The sequence below is a fragment of the Phycodurus eques genome, chromosome 16 (genome assembly GCF_024500275.1).
Source record: "Phycodurus eques isolate BA_2022a chromosome 16, UOR_Pequ_1.1, whole genome shotgun sequence".
Lineage (NCBI taxonomy): Eukaryota > Metazoa > Chordata > Actinopteri > Syngnathiformes > Syngnathidae > Phycodurus > Phycodurus eques.
This window is the reverse complement of record NC_084540.1, coordinates 9636943-9656274: the sequence shown is the minus strand read 5'-3', so window position 1 is coordinate 9656274 and position 19332 is coordinate 9636943. Positions and strand designations below refer to the sequence as shown.

Genomic DNA, 19332 nt, shown 5'->3' with positions numbered 1-19332 from the left:
TTTATAGCCTTAAAGAATAAGCATTGTGATAAACATTTCAAGTGTCATAAAGAGAAAAAGATGTAGCTGTGATGCCAACCTCCATGTGATTCCAAATGTGGGCCGAGGTGAGGGGTAGGGCCATATATCCAGGGCTGGCTTGGCATTGTAGTTGAAGATGGGAACCTCTCTGAAGCCTCCTCTCCTCGCGAGCCTCTTCAGGTCATCATTGGGCAGGACAAATATGCTCTTTTTGCTGCTTTTGGTGACAAATTTGCGATAGGATGGCAGGGCTGTGCCTGATCGAGCCTTTTTACATTTTGAGAACTTGAGAAGACTGACTCTCTCAGTGGTGGTATACTCTTTGCTTATCATCATGGAGTTGCTTGTGGCTGAAGTATCGGCGCCCAGTTTTGCACTCGTAACGACTGACACTGGCTTATTGGTGGAGGTTGGAGTGGAAGAGACTGTGTTATTTGCTGCAGAGGTTTGGGTGTTGTGAGACTTTAGGGCATTTTGTGTGGATGTCTTTACATCAATTATACTACTGGCTTGGTCACCATAATTAAGGCAAGAGGCAACAGTAGCAGGCACTGCCCCTTCCGAACCTATAAGCACATCCTTACTATTACTTACAGCATTTTGAGGATCTCCTGTATCTACTACATGATTCTCTAATTTGGGGACCTTCGTGGGAGGTGGATGACTGTCGTAGGAAGCATCATTTTGGGAGAGATTTCCATTCATTAGGCCTTTGACAGGCTCTTTGTTGTCACCTTGGACTTGATTCTTCAGGTCTGAGTTGATGTTTAAATTTGAAGGGACAGAGATCAGAGTTTCTCCATTCACTTGCTCTGCATTGATCTTGCTTTGGTCGGCCTCCGTGAGCTCCCCATCAGTCTGCCGACTGCCTTGATCAATTTCGTCAAAGCTACGTTTCTTTGTGTTCTCTCCCACTGGCGCCACCTCTAGTTTCTGAGTTTTCTCCTGGCTTTCTATTGCTTCAGATTTATAATTGTTTTTACCATTGAGCCCACTGATTTCTGTGGCTCCTCCATTCACTTCTTTGTGCGCTCCAGAACCTCCACTATTCCCATGCACAATACTGATTTTTCTTTGCATGCTATGGTTCATCACTGTGGAGTCCGATTTGACATTCGTGCTTATTTTGAGCTCCTTGACTTCTTGTTCAAACTCCAACTTTTTAACGACAGGGTCTTTCAACTGCTTGTCATCCTCCTTTTCTGCGACTTTAACACACAGGCTCACAGCAGGCGGCTGTTTAGCTGATACAGTTCCTTCAGACTTAACTACAGTAGAAGCCATTTTTGAGAGAAGGGTTGCTTGTTTCAACCACTCCAGTCTCTGCTTCTCCTCCAAGGTGAACTGTTTGACACGCCGCTCCAAGAGTCCATCCAATTTGGAAGGCTTTACCTTCTGCTTATAAGATGTTCGCAAATGGAATCCTTCGCTGACATTGACAACGTCATACAAATGCTTCGGTGCAGTGGTCTCCTCCTTGGGTTGGTCAACTTTCTGGATTGGCTCTTCTTTTACAGGCTGCACAGCGGGCAAGGAAGGGCCTTTGTTTTCAACATGTTCTAGAATAAATAGGGCAGTAAGATCATGTAATGTCTGAAGAGTGATAATGTTTACATATAGTACAGTGGATCCTCTAAAGTTGAAAATCCATCCTGTGACACTGGTTGAATTTTAACCATTTAACCAAAATAAATTAACTAGTAAAACCTTTATTTACTCCAAGGTAATGTTTTAAATAACATTCTGATATCTCTTTAAACCCCCTCTTAACTTTATTGACAAATGATGAGGATGTCAAGTTTGGACAAACTGAACACTGCAACCTTTGGACTATTCTAATTTGAGATACCACTATATTTAAAAACCTAAACGACAAATTATCATTTACCTTTTTCTTCATTTGAAGGTACGATATTCAGGCTGGGTTCAACCTCCATTTTATTATCTTCTACCTTTTGTTCCTCCTCTTCTGTGGGCTTCACTTCCTCTTTCAATGGCTGTTCTTGTTCTGATGAGGAGCTTTGAGCTGATACACTAATGGAAACCCGCTGCTTGTCCTCTGCTGTACTATGAGTGGTCTGTATTTTCTCCTCTGCCTTTTTCTGTTTATTTGTGCAAGCACCATTTTCCATGCTTATTTTGGCTGTTAGGAAGACAGAATAAGAAATGCAAGTTTAAGTGCTGCAACTGCAGGACATATTTTGGGGACACTCCCGTTTGTGCCTTACCTTCCAGTTCTTTTCGGTAGTTTATGTTTGTGTTTCCTGGTAATTTAGGAAAAAAACGTGGTACGCGAGTCTTACTGACCCAGCTCCAGCCACCATACCCTGTCACTCTGTACTCCTCACCCTTCTGCTTCCACACCTAGTCAGAACAACACAATAGTAAAATACTATAATAAAGCATGCATTCAATTGTATGCATATGTAAAGATGTTACAAACAGACATTACAAATCAAAACTATACAAAGACAGATATTTAAATGTTTTCTTCCACTATGAAAACCAGATTACCACTCTAAATACTGCTTACACCTTTCATGAAAAAAAAAAAAGTTTTTTTGTTTTTGTTTTACCTGGTGTTTGATGTTAACGCTGTACTTCACCCATGTGGCCTGCTGCAGTGTCTCCTCATCCTCCAGTTTCTTCTCACGTTTTTTCACCTTCTCTTTCTCTTCCCGCTCCATGGAGGTCATGCGGTGTAGCCTGAGACAGGAGAACTTCCTGTTTAAAATCTCATAAAATCGAAATCACAGATTATGCAGTACTATTTTACTGTTATACAGTTCCTGTAGCGACCAACACAACGTCACCTTGTATGTCCGAGAGAATCTTTCCATACAGGCAGCATGACAACTGGTTTGATGGCACACTCCAGTATGGCCAACGCTAGAGCAAATTCCCTGGCCTTGCTGCACATTTGCACTGCTTTGTTCCAGTTGGTTCTAGAAAAGAATAAGAACATGTTGTTTTGTTCATGTGTTTATAGATTTCTTGTCAAGAAGAGTGATACAGGGAGCAGTCGAATAGCTTTGGATGGAGGCTCAACTGTCGAAATGGATGTGCTCACCAGTACATCGGAGTGTCTCTGAATAAGAGAGTTAGTTACATATCCTTTGATAAAATAGAGGAACCTCAAGTTTGCATCCATATATCTCAAATTTAACACAACTCAAACCACACCTTAGACGACTTTGTGGAAAGAGGAACTTCATACCTGAACTGTAAACTTTGACTGCGCTTCTGTAACTACTCATCTTTAAAGCAGCGTAAAATGTGAATATATAATGTGTGTGAATATACTGTAATTAGTGTAATGGTTAATAAGCCGCACATATTACACATACAAATATCCGTGTACTGGCCCCTCTGGTGTGCATGCCTTTACCTGATGGTGGTAGTTGAGTGACACAGGTAGAGTTGATCGAGTCAAGAAGCAGACTGTCAGTAAACTAAACCAGAGTTGAACTTTTTACAGTAGCGTCCTTAGATTTGTTTGTGTTACTGCCGTGTTAGTGTTAATATAACAGTTGTTTCAAGGTTTAAAATTACCGCAGAAATTATGCTCATTTCCGTTAGCACATCTATGGCCTTTGCCATTGTATGTTAGCATTAGTATAGCTAACTTATGTTATGCTAATGATAATGGAATTAATTCTGTGTTGAAAGTACTTTGGATGAATATTTATGGTGACAAATAAACAGCTTCAAGCCAGAACACTTTTCTTCTCATTTGGGGAACTGTTCTCTATTTGCCAGAGGAAACACGACACATACAGAGGGGTAGAACACAAACAAAACGGGCAAACAAAAACAGCCAACCGTAGGGGTATAAACTCAAGTGGCAACACCAGAGAAGTGAAAATACTAGTGCCACAACAAAAACATGGTCCCTAATCTTAAGGCTCGATGGAAAAATGGCCATTTTTAATGGCTAGGCAAGGTCAATTGCCTTCAACTTGAAGGCTACATCGTAAACAATACATGGTGTGGCGAGAGTGTGCACTTGAGCAGAGGAGATCTAAATACCAACCGGATTGCTTAAATATGTGCTGGTTTGATTTACAAAGTTAGTCAAAAAATACAATTATTGAATTCCTGGGATTTGGATAAATCTGTAAATAAAGCATTGGAAAAAGATGCAGTTTATAGTCTGAACTTTATGGTAGCCAGCAAGTTGAAAAAAAAAACACATACACATCTTATTGATTTCATCAAAATTCTAACCTGTGTGATGCCCAGTTAAGGTGCATAAATGGTGGTGGAACATTGCTTTCTAGCTGGATGATGTTGAAACGCAGGGTGGTGATAGTCTGGCTCCGGGACCCATAGATGGAGCCATTCCACTTGAACTCAGATGCAGTCGTCAAGCTGAACTTGTGGGAGAGGTGGCGCCTTTTGTCGTGGTCCTCCCGATGCTGATGCTTGTTGAGAGCTAGAACGTTGGTGCTATATTGGTTGTGGTACACCCTATATTTTCCTTCCTGGCCCAGTTTGAACAGGTTGTTTAAGTTTACTGCAAGGTCACTTTTGAAAATGCTGGAATTTGAAGTTTCTACATCAGGGCGCACAGGGGATGACTGAAACACATGAAGAGCAGCTTTTGTTGGCTAAATAATGTCACTAATATATTCCAGTCCATTTGTTTTATCATTTGCAGGAAGATCGTTTGTGTCTATGCAAAAATACATTATACTAACAATGCAATGGAGAAGCAAAAAAAAAAAAAAGCAACTATGGTATGTTTTCAGTTTGGTGTCACCTCTTTGCTTTTTCTGGGAATTTGGTTCTTAGATTCTAGCGCTGATCCAGGTGCTCTATTGCTCCTCAGATTGTCATTATACTCATCTGTCAATCAGAAAGATGACGACACAACTTCAGTACAATCACAAACCATCCTTGACTTAACTACAAAATTAAAATACTGTATCACATAAGTGAAAATGAGTGTTTTCATAAACGCCCACCCCCAATCATTCACCTGTCCCATCTTGGCTGGTAAAAGAAGACCGAGAGGACCTCTCAAACAGGTCCGGCTGCTCTGGTTTCATGGGAGTGCGGCTATCGGAGACGTGACGACCTGCTTCTGGATGCTCGTCATGGGTTTGTGCTTGCATGTATTCACTGCTCAGCTCAGATTTTGTCGTTTCAGCTTAAAAAATAAAGTGAAATAGTAGTAAAAGTGAATAACAATCAGTCAGTATTAGTTGTCCGATGCCCAATATGATGGAAGAACTTCTATAGCAAAAGGGACTACTGCACACAATGAAGAGATGGTGGTTTGCTGTGCACTTGCCAATAGGCCAAAATGCAGCAAGCAGGAAGGGCATCAAAACATGCAATGCTTTTATATGACCAAATGTTCAACCATAATTGTTATGCTTATTTGTGCCATTGACACTTTTAGCCATCTGGCTAGGGATTTTCAAGATGATAAATACAGAAGGGTAATATTTTGCACAAGATCAACGCATGCACCGAAAAAAACATTTCAAACAGGAGTTAGTTTCAGCTAAAGTGGAACCTCAGTTCACAAACATAATTCGTTCTGAGTCTCTGTTTACAAACCAAAGTAATATTTCCTATAACAATGAATGTTAATAGAATTAATCAGATACAGAATCAAGTGGCCTTTACACGCAGCAGTGCAGAACTGGCTTGGGACTCCCGCCGAGCTGTCAGACAACCCGCCCGCAATACACTTCTGGCGGCTGCTCCCCCAATCTCTAAAAACGCTTAGCCCCTCCAACGAGATGCTGCCGGAACCGCGACACACTCCAGGGCTTCCTAATAGCACAATCACAGGCACTTTTAACTTTCTTGGGAGCCATACTGAGCAGTAATTTCAATTTAAAAAAATAAAAAATAAAAAAAAGAGATGCATCTGTATGTGAAATACATGCAAACGATGTTCACGCTACATGAGAGGACACACAACTGAGCGTTCCGTGGGGATGCTGGGACTGTTCGCAAACTGAAGCTCAGTTTGTGAACCAAAGGAATATTTGTCCCAAAATTGTGTTTGTATATGATGATGGTGGGAATGATTTGCATTTAACAGGCTGATAAGCAAGGTAGGGTATGGTTAAAAGATTAGTATTTTATTTTTAAGATAGCAGATTGATGAGCACGGTTAGGGGGCTGATGAGAAGGTTTCGATATGATGATGGTGTGATTTGCAAAGTGGGGTATGACTGATGAGGTGATTAGTGGGTTAGGATATGGCGGAATTGGCCGACAGGTAAATGAAATAGGTCCAGTATTGTTAGTGGTCCAATATGCAGAGTACTGTTAGCGATGTTATGAGCAGTGTAGAATAAGGTTACTGGGATAAATAACAGTGTAGGTTGGTAAGGTGATGAATTGGGAAGGGTATGGTTGACAGGTGATGCCCTACATTAGCTGGGTAATCTGTAGGGTATGGTTGTTATGAGCAGGTAGCTGCATTTGCACAAAGGGGAAAAAGAAATGTGAATGGCTAAAGATGCAGCAGATAGCCACACATGCCAGCTGAGCATGGGTCAATCTTTGACTAAAGAGTACCTGTCCTTTCCTGCTTTGCCACTGGAGGGGATTCCCCACTCTCCTGGGCTTCTATGCTTGAATTAGGAAATTCAGTTGAGTCCTGGGGGGTAGAGCTGGACTTCGAATAAGACATGCAGCTCTCCCGGGCACCAAGCGAAATGGCGGCTGCTGTGGCACGTAATATATATACACACGTTTTATATATAAAAATGAGTTCTTACCATAGACATAATTGAACATGAGTGGTTAGCAGCATGGTAAACAAAGCCATGTGCATACAGTTATTCAGTTCTCTTTTACCTGGTGAAGTAGTGGTCTCCTTGGGCTCTCCGTCACCAAGCTGTGATGTGACCTTGACAGAATCCCCCACTGTCTGTCCAGAACTTGTTTCTGCTTGGGGCTTCACTTCCTCAGCTTGCCCATTTGCTTTCCCTCGGCTCTTTAGACGATCCGTGACCATCTCTATCAGAAAATGGACACAGACAAATTCCCAATGAATGTTGTGAAAAATATTTTACTTCCCATTACTTTAGAGTTACAACAGGTGGACAGCAAATGGAGAGCGGTTCAAAAGGCACATCAACATTAGTGAGGGAATTTGACAATATTTTGACTAAACAAACAATGCAGATGGCTTATTGATGTTCTTTATTAGACGGTAAACAAGTTGCAATGGAATCAGAAGCACCTCTGCTGGTAGCAGCCAAGTAGTTCATGCTATCTTGCATCAATTGCTTCAGGACCTAATGAATCAACAATCAAATCAACACAATCAAGATAATTCTTAATCAGTTACCATCCTCTTCTCTACTATTACAGCAGCCCCAGCGTGAGGATTGAGAATTATGTTGACCTTCTGACATTTAAATAATTTAGCATCACAGCTCAGCTCAGAGGTTCAAATGGTTAATGCAAACATCATTCAACCACTTTGTCAGCTCGTTAACAATAAACGTTTACTACGTCACCTTCCACAAACAATCACCACAGCTTACATCCATGATGACACTTTCATGTCCAACACCTACCATTGACAGCAGTGAGGTAAGCTTTATTGTTTCCCCGAGCTTTATTGGTAAGGTCCTCTGTGATGTCCATGTGAGTTTGAACTTCCTCCTTCATCTCCTCCAGAGTGGCACAAAGGTCCATCTCCCAGTACTCCTTATCCAGATACTCTAGGAGCGCTTGGAGCTGGGCTCTACTGCTATAGTACCAGATCTTTTTCTTCTCGTGTTCTCCATCTTCTTCACTGGCAAGGAAATTACAACAGGAACATTAGACAGGCTGGTAAATATCAATGCCAACCAATACAGGTGAGTGTTTAAATATTTTGCTGATAAAAATAATCGTGTGAAACATCAACACCACACACATCTCATACACTGATATCTGATCTTGGATGTTACACTTATGGTTTCTATTCTTGCAGATATTTGAATTTAGTTTCATAACAACACATTGGTAAAATGATTGCGGGTACAACATATTCAAATTACACGAATCAGAATCATCTCTATTTTCCAAGTATGTCAAAAACACACAAGGAATTTGTCCCAGGTAGTTGGAGTTGCTCGAGTACGACAACAGACAGTCAATTGACAGAGAATACTTTTGAGACAAAATTAATTATCGGATACTTGACCAACTGTAACGCAACATTATGTAGAAAAAGTTAAAATACCGAGCTTTTGTGATGTAGAAAATTTAAATATTGTATTTTGTAGTCTTCCGCTTTTAATGAAAAAAATGTGTACACTTCAAGTGACAAACAAACCTTTTTGTTACTAAAAAAATAACGTGGTCACACAGGGGTTCACACCCTTTAACTAGTATGTGATCAAGAATGGTACATGACAACTACATACAATTTTCATTTCAGAAATGCTCCAAATCTGTCAGATGGGGCATCTCTCGTGTACATTCTGATTCTGATACAGTACTCTTCAGGTCACCAAACAGATTGTTAGATTTCAGATCTTGGTTTCATTTTTCCATTCATCACAGAAAGCTGGCGATTTTAAGGCGTGGGTGTACAACTTTTACATACACATTTGTCCCATGAAAAAAACTGAACCTATTCTAGTTATATTTTCTAATCACTGTGACCAAGCAGGCAGAACCACCTGCTTTGGTTGGGCACCTCTAGTCATATTTTGACTATTAACTTCCATATCTAACAGCTACAGTCAACAAACATCCATCAATCCATTTTCAATACTGCTTGTCCTCATGAGGGTTGAGGTTTCACTGAACCTAACATGCACATTTTTGGAATGTGGGAGGAAGTCGGCCGGGTTACCCATTGAAAACCGAGCACACACAAGTGGGCCTGACCCAAGATTTGAACCCTGTACCTCTCCACTGTGAGTGTGTGCTAATCAGTTTTCCCACAGTGCTCTCCGGCAAACACCTGTTGTGAATTTTGCTGTTCAGCTCCTTGCTAGAGAACAAGTTGTAGCAAAAAGAACTGAAACGCTGAACAATTGGACAGGTGCAAATTGTGCATTGAAAAATTTAGAGATTGTCAAATTAAGGACACTTGTAGAGGTGCAAAAATTTATCGACAACTAATCGATTATCAAATTAACAGACAACTATGTTGATAATCAATACATTTTTTAGATACATTGTTTAACTTAAAACTGTCCAAATACTCAAGAATTTCAGCCTTTCAACAATAAACTCAGATTTCTGTAGTCCTCTATGAAAGCAGACTGAATATATTTGTATTTAATGTCGGGCTACCACGAATCATTCTTTTGACTCATTCACTGCCAGCCTTCCCAGTTAACATGGATATTTGACTTCTAAAGCCACCAATGGCAGCGAATGTGTTAATAATCGATTAATTGGTTGATTTTTTTTCCCCCAATGACTCAATTAATCGGGATTTTGTGTTGTTTAAAAGAAGTCCGTACAGTAATGATAAATGATAAAGAAAAAGGAAAAACTGTTGAACATGTACAGGTTAACCTGCCAGACTTTCTTGTTTAAATTATCTGATCAATCTGTTATTTTATGTAGGCGTTACACGATCAGGATTTTTGGGGCCGATCACCGATCAGCGAGTTTAAAAACCGATAACCGATCCGATCACATGACAGAGGAATGTGTCTATTTAAAAGACCTGCTCATTTACTGTATATACTTGTGTACCTAATTGCTCAAAAAATTCTATTTACAATAAATAACGTATCTTTGTTCCTCTATTTATGCCAGTGAGGCACAGTGACAGACAGAACAATTGAATGGTCTTCTATTAGATGGCAGGAAGTAAATACATCCATGTATCCACTTTTTGTGACATTTTTGTTTGTTGGTGTGCCGTGAGATTTTTCAATTGTAAAATATGTTCCTTGGCTCCATAAAGGTTGGAAATCACTGCTTTATTCAGATCTTGTATTCTAATCAGTCAGGTCAAATCAACATCACATGACTGAAATAATGGGTGCTAACTTACTGTAATTAAATTACTTAATTTTAAAATTAAATTACTTCACCCACACCGAAACTTTAGAGCATGATTCGACAGAACAAGGTGTACCCCTGGTACAGGGCACACTGAAAGCTAAAGGCCTCTTCATACTCCTACGGTCACGTGGCCGACAACGCCCGCATTGCATCACATGACTGCTGAATTGCCCACACGTAGCATCTGTGCGTAGCTTGCCGCTCACCCGACAAAAATAGTTGTTGCGCGTCGAACGCCGCGGAGATTATCTCTCGTGATTGGTCCGTTTTAGTCACATGACGTACCAGCGTGCCCATTGGTTCTACATACCATCTACGTCGCCGCCTTCTCGATTGATTTTGCAGCATAATTAAACGTATCATCTGGTCATCTAGGTCGCCATTGTTGTTGCTCTGTACCTTGTTACTGAAAGGAAAGTAAAAACGACTACCGGAAATGGCCCGAAAAAATGCAGAAGAAACTCCACCCTGTGGCGTCCTATCCAATACCAGCCACAGCAACAGCCGCGACTTGGAGGAGAACTGCAACACACTTTCAAAACAGCGCGTGTGGGTTGCGCTCGAGTATAAAGGCAAACTGCGTGTGGGACAGCCGCAGTGACATCAGCGCGGTCGCTGTCCGCGCAAGTATAAAGAAGCCTTAAGAATTAGACTTTACACCGATCTGATTGGCTTGATCAGTATCAGCCGATAATTTGCATTTTACGCTGATCGGCTTTGTCATAATTCGCCAATCCAATCAATCCGCAAAAGACATTTATTCCGCATCGCCGTTGTGTACAGCATATTTGAAACCAAAAGCTAGTTTATTTTTAGACTTATCGCGTGTCTTTTGACGTAGTACTGTAAATACCTGACCACCAATAAAGGTTTTTAAACATGTTGGCGGTGTGGGACAGACAACACGTAATGCCTGGATCAGACTACAAGACAAATTGGTCTTTCATGACTGTACTATGTCAGACTACTGCAATAAAATCTTGTATTCCGATACCGCCACATCCCGTCTTTTACGATCACTGGGCTTTATCTCAACTCAAACGCAACCCGATAGACTTGTTACCATGGCGACGACAACTACAATGGATCGTGCAGTGTGTATTATAAGAACAAAATAGGGAATAACATGTAATGGTGGTCCCCAGTGCTCTGCACAGGACTTTCATTCAAGAATTGCTTGAGGTATGGTCACTTACTTTTAATACGATGCAACTCGCAAGCAGGCAGCAAAATGTTATCTAGCACTAGCTTGCAGTTGTATGTAAACATGCAGACGTTCTGTCGAATCATGCTCTAAAGTTTCAGTGTGTGTGAAGTAATTTAATTAAAATAAAGTAATTTAATTACAGTAAGTTAGCACCCATTATTTATGTCATGTATATAGTACACAAGTATATACAGTAAATGAACAAGGCATTTAAATAGACACATTGCTCCATCTTGTGATCGGATCAGTGATTGGTTATCGTTTTTTTAAACTCGCTGATCAGTCCCAAAAATCCTGATCGTGTAAAGCCTACTAAGAATGGGCTGGGATAGACTCCATCGTGCCCACGACCCTAGTGAGGATAAGCGGTACGGAAAATGGATGGATGAAACCACAAAACACGGTTTGACTGTCAAGGAAGAAGACCATTGCCACGAAGAGAGGAAACGGGCACCACACCAATAAAGGAGAGGATGTGGATATTTGAGAGGCTCGCTCTTGGCAATGATTGATCGAAATGCATTTTGGTGACGAGTGTCTCCGCGCTTTGCTTTCTAGTCAGAGGTACATTTGACATTATTAATATAGTTAAGAATTATTGTGAAACACAGAATATACTGTATGGGTATTGCTTGGCTCTACCACAGCTGGGTCTCACTTACTCTTAAAACACGGAAAACTTTTTTGTTTTTGTTTTGTGAACGGCCATTTGCGTTTTTTATTGGCTGTTCCATCGGTGACGTTGTGACGCCGTTCACCGGTTATTTAAATTTTGAATCATATTAAAACCGGTGGCCGATGGTCAGCCACTCATGAAAACTAGTTGCAGAACACAGCACGTTGTGTGACAGTTCAGTCGCTCTGTGTGCCTTAGGTTCATTGAAATGTCATCCTAAAGCAGAATATCCCTAACTTTTTCTTAGTAGTGTAAAATACCTGCTAAACATTTTTCTTCAACAGCATGAGAAATTGCATCAAAGGTTTTGCTTGAAACAGTATATTGGTAGAGGGGTCTTGACTTACACAATAATCCTTCTGCTGAGAAACCAGTATTTCCTCTGGTGCCGGTCATATCCAATAGGCTCCTGGCGTATGTAGGGCCTGTTCTTCTGCGCTTCGGTCACACAGTCCGTAACTCCTGGTACTTGATGTGCCACACAGATCTCACACTGCCACTCGTCTTCCGGAACCTCCTTCAGTGGTGGCTTCACACACTCCAAGTGGTAAACTGCAGAGCAAGTCTCACAGCAGAGAAGGTCACCCAGGCGATGACATACGCGACAATGATCATCATATTTCATGACGCCATCAGACATCAGCTCATCACGCGCAATGTTGGTGGTGAGAAACTGGTTCACCAGGAACTGAAGGACCTTGATTTTACTTTCAACGGGACCATAAGGATAATCATCCAGTTCCTGATACGGCAGGACATAGTGGTGCTCTCTGTCACTCTCACAATACGCACGGAGCACCTCGGGCCACGTCATGCCGTCAATGAAGTACAGGGTGGAATTGACGCTGTCCTTGAGGTCAGCAGGCCCAAAGCTAGTGTTGGAGGTTTCCTCTTCATGCAGGATGGCCTTCAGCAAAGAAATGTGGATCTCAGCAATTAAAGTACATTGTTCCTGACCGATGAGTGCTGCACAAAAGTCCTCAAAGCGGAAGGGGGACAATCGCAGCACCGCGCTGAAGTTCCGAAGCACCTCGTAGATGGAGGTTGCGTTTAGCAGCTCTTCGCTAGGCACCAGGAGATCCTCGGAAGATCCAGGTAGCTCAAGAGAGGGAATGTTTTTGTCCTCCAGAATGGGAGTGCGGGGTCGGGGGGCTTGGGCCTTCTTCTTCCCTGTAGGACACACAGTGGTATTATCAAATTAAGCTCTCTTCATAAACAGACTAAAAAGGGATATTTAAAGTCCCATTAACCATTTGCTGTTACAAAGCATTGGTCTCCTGAAAAAAAAAAAAAATCTGTATCTACTACTCATTTCGTAGTAGTTCCCACAGAGGTGTCTATTCATTTACTTGTTCTAATTTGTGAAACTGTAAAAAGACTTTTAGAAGACTTTGTATATGTTTGCCGAGAGGCAAAATATATATATATAAGTGCTTCTTCAAAGCAGTGTCATTATCATCTTGGTCTAACCAACAGTTCAGTTCAAATACAATTTATGATAAATATGACTTCCTAAATCTATTTACCCTGCAAAATGTACTCATTTCTATACTTGAAAAAAGTTTGGTAGTGTTTGTGCATGACCCAGGAAGCTAATCTTGTAGCACTTGGTGGCATATTAGCAAATGTAAGTTGTCAAGCTAGTTAATTCATAGAAATATTATAAATAAATAATAGCCAATTCAATGGGCCAACGGTGTAAAAAGGTTTTTAGCCAAGCGATTATGAATATGTTAATAGCAGTGGTGTGTAGTAACCAAGTACAAATACTTTGTTACTCTACTTAAGTATTTCTTTCTGGCACTTGGGTATTAATTTTTCTCACTCCTTTTACTTGTACTGAACACATCTGAAAACTTTTTATTCCTTAGTACAAAATAAAAAATGGGCTGCACTTGTTACTAGTTTCAACTGCAGAGGATGAGTCCAACAGAAAAAAACGTAAATAGAGAGAGGTCGAGTCAACGGCGGTTGAGATCTTTAAATGATTGAGCTCTTGGGGTCTTAAACGGAAAGGGGGGGGAAAACGGGTACAGCAGTGACATTGAGGAACGTGAATCAGAGAGCATTACGGACTACAGCAACAGATTCGGAGAAGCGAGATATTCCCCATCTACGGACTTATTTAAGAGCCGTTTGATGTTGCTGGCTACAAGAATAATTTGTTGCAAATTAGTCTTAGCCTAAAACCTCCAGCTTCTGGTGTTCAAAACTTCTCCATATAATCTGAAAAAACACATACAGGTAAAGTATATTATTTCAGTAAACCATCCCTCCATTTTCTAGTATTGTGATTTTTATTATCACCCACGCAAGCACGGAGAGAACATACAAACTCCACACAGAAAGGTTGAAGTCCGGATACAAACCCCAAACATCAGAACTGTGAGGCGAAGTGGGAACTACTCTGTCTCACTGTTGCCTCATTTATCAGTTGCTAATTTAAAAATTTCTGTTCCTCAGATGACAATGTTGTCACCAAGCTACAGGACATTTTGATTAGAACCAGTGATTCTCAACCAGGCTGCCGTGGCCCACGCGTACGCCGTGAGATGATGATCTCTCACACCGTACGCATGTGCTGTGAGACAATATCCAATTTAAATTAATTCGTCCGAAAATCACTATTTACAGGCAGAACAATTATATGCTTGTCTATTAGATTGCAGAATTTACAATTTGCCTGTGTACTTTTCATACAACAGTGTAAGTAATGGTAATAAGTAATCGTTTCCTACAAGTATATCAGATTTGTGTTCAATTGAAGAGGTCCAGATTTCAGTCACTTTGCGAGTGAATTGAGATGAGATTATCATTATTTCAGTATTCATACTTTTTGTGACATTTTGGTTTGGTTGTGTGCCGTGAGATTTTTCTAATTTACGTTGTGTGCCTTGGCTCAATAAACGTTGGGAAATACGATGAAAATGAGTATTTGTATGTAACAGAGCAAAAAATAAGTTTTACTACTGTGGTTAAGTTAATTTCCAAGCATGACTTTTTTGTTTTACTTTAATTTAAATACAGGAGTTCACTGAGTACTTCTACTTTTACAACAGTATCTGCGCTTCTACTAAAGTACAAAATGTGAGTACTTTAGCCACCTCTGGTTGACAACAACTTCTTAGGATGCATGGGCTAGTTTTTCTTGCTAACGTTAGCCTTCAAAGGCTAAAACACTTTAAGGCAAAACAATGCTATTGCCAGGATCCACGCGCTTTGAATTAGGTCACACAAGATACATGACGGGAACGTAAACGTGCATGTATAGCTACCGTAAGCTAACGCTACAATCCACCTGCCCACGAAAGACAGACTGCGGCCTGCGTTCCATACACTGTGCATTCTCCATTTTGAGCTGTAAATCTTACTGCTTCGTGTGTCCAATTATGTACAGCCCTTGCTGGGCTACGAGGGGGGATTTACGAGCCACGTCGCTAATGTTCGCACAGAAAGTGTAGAATTGAATTACCCGGAGTGCTGGCGTGTGTGCTCTGACTCCGAAAGCTACTCTCCGTACAGTAGCTGGCATCCTCCTCCACCTCCTCCTCCTCCTCCTGCTGCTGCTGCTTCTGCTCGTCCAGCACATCATCAAGGCAGTCCGAGTCTTCTTTGAGGGCCTCGTCCTCTTCGGACTGAGGTTCCTCCTCGACCAACTCTTCCTCCTCGGACCTCAAACTGACAGCGTCGTCGTCCTCGTCGCTCTCGTGGTCGTCGTACACCACCGTTTTGGAGCCAGGCGCCCTCCTGCCTCCTCCGCCGCCGCCGCGACCTCCTCTTCCTCCGCGGCCACCTCTCCCTCGTCCCCTGCCTCGCGTCGATATGACGGAGCCCGCTTTCTTTTTCCTGGGCGGCTTGGCTGCTTCTCGAACGGGACTCTTCTCGACCTCCTCGTCCCCGCTGTCTCGGAAGCGGGGCTTGATATTTCTCCTCGGCCGCAAACCCCTCGTAGCAGCCGGAGCTGGCGACTGCTCCTCGCCTGCTAGCGGCTTGGGCGGCCTGCCCCTTTTCCCTCTCATGATAGGCGAAAGGAACGCGACTATTTTACAATCCCAATGATTGCGTCCGCTTAGGCGACGAAGAGACGAGCGAAAAGAGGTCCCCCCGCAGTACCGGAGCGGTCAGGGGTGGCGCCGAGCATGCAAGCCCGCAACCCCCGTGTGTTTTGTCGGGTGTGAAAGCTCAAAATGTTAGCCCGGCGTCCCGTTCGGGTTCGCTTAGAGCCGCCATTTTTCTTTTCTGCCTCTGTGTGTATGTGTGTGTGTGTGGCTTGCAACAAACACAAGGCCCACACCACTCGGGTCACGTGGTACACATGCTAGCGCCCAAGTGGCAACAATCACCGAACAAAAAAACAACAACACACAATTACTTTTTGGATTTGGCAGTAGTTTTAGTTGTAATATTAAGATTATTATTATTTCATTTCAGTTTAAGGCATTTTGTAGATAATTTCCGATTAACTGCAGTGTATCCTCCATTGATGGGATATCGTTTGATATTTGGGACTAAGTTGCACCCAAAAAATTCGTAGCTCTCCAAATACGACCATCCTGACCAACATTTAATACAGTATCGTAGTTGGCCTCAATGTTCATCAAAAATAAGAGATTTTATTCCTCAAAAGTAAATGTATTATTATTATTATTATTATTATAATGAACAGTTTGAACAGTAACACTGCGCTTAAATATAGGGGGAAATGTACTTCAAATGTTCAGTTAAACAGTACATTTTGTACATAAAAGTTACATAAGAATTGTATCTAAATAAAAGTTTAAAAACAAACATTTTTTTCTTTAAAACTTTTTGGGGAGGGAAAAAGTCAATGTCAGAATTGGGGGGAAAAGGATAAATGTTTAGCGATGAAACTTGTATTTTCTTTTTCAAGAAAATTGTAATCTTATGAGAAAATTTGCCATATTTTTTTAACAGATTCATTTTCAATAAAATCATGAAATGTTGGGGAGAAAGAAAATCAACATCTTATGAGAGGGAAATCATATTTTGTATTATTTTTTATTTTTATCTTAATTTGGGGGGGGATACACATATATATTCATATTTTTGCGGAAAATAAAGTACTTTCATGGATTACTCGAGATAATCTGCGTACCACACTTTGTGAATCACTGTGATAGATAGATCGATAGATAGATGAACTGAAATTAAATTGCCACAGCAGCAAAATTCAAGCATATACACTCGTATTAATAATATAGAAACAAGCAAAGTAAAAAAAAAATATATGGATGTGTCTGGTATGTGGAATATGTGTGGCCGACCGTATACGGCGGCATTTCTGGGCTGGGCTTTTTTGGACACGCTGTAAGGACTATACAGTATACCACAGTTTTAATGTTGCATTATTATGTTATATTTCTGTATGTTTTTACTTTATATGCAGCCTCTGAATTATTATATCATTGCAGTTAAGAAAATTCCACAAATGAGTTGAAACTGTTACATCACAACTATGTATAGCAGTACTGGAGAAAATAACCAAAACGGTAATTAATCCAATTACTTATCTGTTTGGAATAAGAAAAGTGAGATTTGTTTATTTATTTATTTTACCAATGCAGATTTAAACATTTATTTTCCGGGTTAGGCTAACCCAAATCAAATGTTGAGAAAACAAATGAAATACAGCACAGTCAATGTACCGTAATGTACATATTCAATCACATACAATATATGACCAGCAGGTGGCAGTACAATGACGTAAAACTCAAGCGAAGACAACAAACAAGAAGCCATCTGGGAGACAATAACAACAGAGCTATTGCACACATTTTCAAAAATGGCATTTTCACAAGTCTGCATAGGCATAGAATACTTACATACATTTGTCATTTTAGCCGTCATATATTTATTCTCTGCCCTTTTGTTAGCTACAGTACATTAGCATACAAAAACAGTACATACAAAACAATAATAGCTTGGATTCATATCGCACCTATCAAGAGACCAAAGGACACTTAACAACAACTCATGACGGTAACTGAAATGTTAGCCATAGCCGCCCGGCTTGACAGTAAGCTGCAGAGTGATGGAAGATTCCAGGTCAGAGAGGCAGGCGAGGCTGCTTGTGGGGTTGAAGCTGGAGAACGCAGGGTGGGAACCACAAAATAACAATGGAGGTCAAGACCAACTTTACTGAGGGGGCCTGGCTGGGGCCAGGGGTTCTGTCAGAGGGGCACATTCACCCCGTTTCTAGCTAACGTTAGTAGTTAACCTGACCACAACACAAAACCAAGGAAGCCCGCAACAGTCGCCAATTATAACAAATGTTATTTATAGAGTGGCTTGCTGAAATGTTGGGTATTCATCTCCATTGCATTTGTCTATAATGTTCCAAATGAAGAGGGGGGAAAAGGACATATCATATTTCTGCACCATAAAGAACAACAACGAGGCAGACATTGGGCGCGCCAGATTGTGATGTTGCGAGAGCTGAAGAGAAGCAAGTTGAGCTCATCAGAGAGAGAGAGAGAGAGGAATTGAGAAACACTGGTTTCAGAGAAACCACACAGCAGGAAAGAAACCGATGAAGTTCCTGAGAACGTTAAACAAAATGTTCTTAGAGGGAAGTGGCCGGTGATCTTAGTGTCTGTCAAGAGAGTGTCAGCAGGTTGCATTAGATCAACTGTAAGAGTCACAGAAAGGCTGAGGTAGACGCTAACCGCTATTCAACTGTGCTGCTAATATAACAGCAAGAGAGTGACATTTGAATTTTGTTCTATTGAATTACTCAATAGGTGGCATGGTTTATTCCCCTGTTAGCCAGTGGGAAGGAAGTGGAAATAGTTACAATTTGCAGAGCAGATAAATAAATGCAAGTGTTGGTAGAGTGACCTGATCGTTTCCATGAGCTCTCCATTGAATATTTTACTGGAGGGGGATTAAATTACAACTCATTAACTCTGGTATGATTAACAGCAACTAGCGAGGGTTAAAAAATATGAGCTCAATAGAGGGGACAATCAAGATCTATTGTGTATCTATCTCAGTCAAATCTATCTTTTTCTGTCTACCAGGGGTGTCCAGCTCATTTTCGTCACAGGACCCATCATTGTTAGGGTTTTCCCCAGAGGGTTGCTATGACTATGAAAATCTAATACATAGTCACCTCATCAGACAGCATTATTACACATTACTGGCATCAGGCCGAAACCTTTTCCAAATTTGGTCCATTTCATATTTTTTCACGTTTGTTTGTTACAACTTATTGGCCAATATAAAGTCGTAAAAATGGCTTACTTTCTTTGACGATGCAATGAAAGTCGCGAAACAAACATGCCGTTTTTGGGGGGTTTCCTGAAAAGTGATGGTTATGGAGATGCGAGGTTTCCGGCTGACGCCAGCAATATACAGTGAAGCAAATTCAACTATTCACAGAATTTTGTTATTTGCTGAAAAATTCACATAT

General features: G+C 41.1%; 1 protein-coding gene across 4 annotated transcripts in view; it reads right to left on the bottom strand.

The window, feature by feature from the left end:
- The window catches only part of bptf (bromodomain PHD finger transcription factor), a 45817-nt gene extending 29669 nt beyond the window's left edge, over positions 1-16148 (bottom strand). For 2 of the 4 annotated variants that reach the window (XM_061699629.1, XM_061699627.1), the window contains exons 1-13: positions 15373-16148; positions 12248-13070; positions 7575-7795; positions 6847-7008; positions 6565-6714; positions 5003-5173; positions 4784-4869; positions 4249-4601; positions 2835-2966; positions 2598-2727; positions 2250-2385; positions 1910-2164; positions 80-1580 (exon numbers count right to left, since the gene is read on the bottom strand). In XM_061699629.1, coding sequence (XP_061555613.1) covers positions 80-1580; positions 1910-2164; positions 2250-2385; positions 2598-2727; positions 2835-2966; positions 4249-4601; positions 4784-4869; positions 5003-5173; positions 6565-6714; positions 6847-7008; positions 7575-7795; positions 12248-13070; positions 15373-15919 — 4667 coding nt within the window. In that variant the 5' untranslated portion in view covers positions 15920-16148. The remainder of the gene's footprint in view (positions 1-79; positions 1581-1909; positions 2165-2249; positions 2386-2597; positions 2728-2834; positions 2967-4248; positions 4602-4783; positions 4870-5002; positions 5174-6564; positions 6715-6846; positions 7009-7574; positions 7796-12247; positions 13071-15372) is intronic. The other 2 variants (XM_061699628.1, XM_061699630.1) reach the window with 2 other exon arrangements.
- Between the last annotated feature and the right edge of the window lie 3184 nt (positions 16149-19332).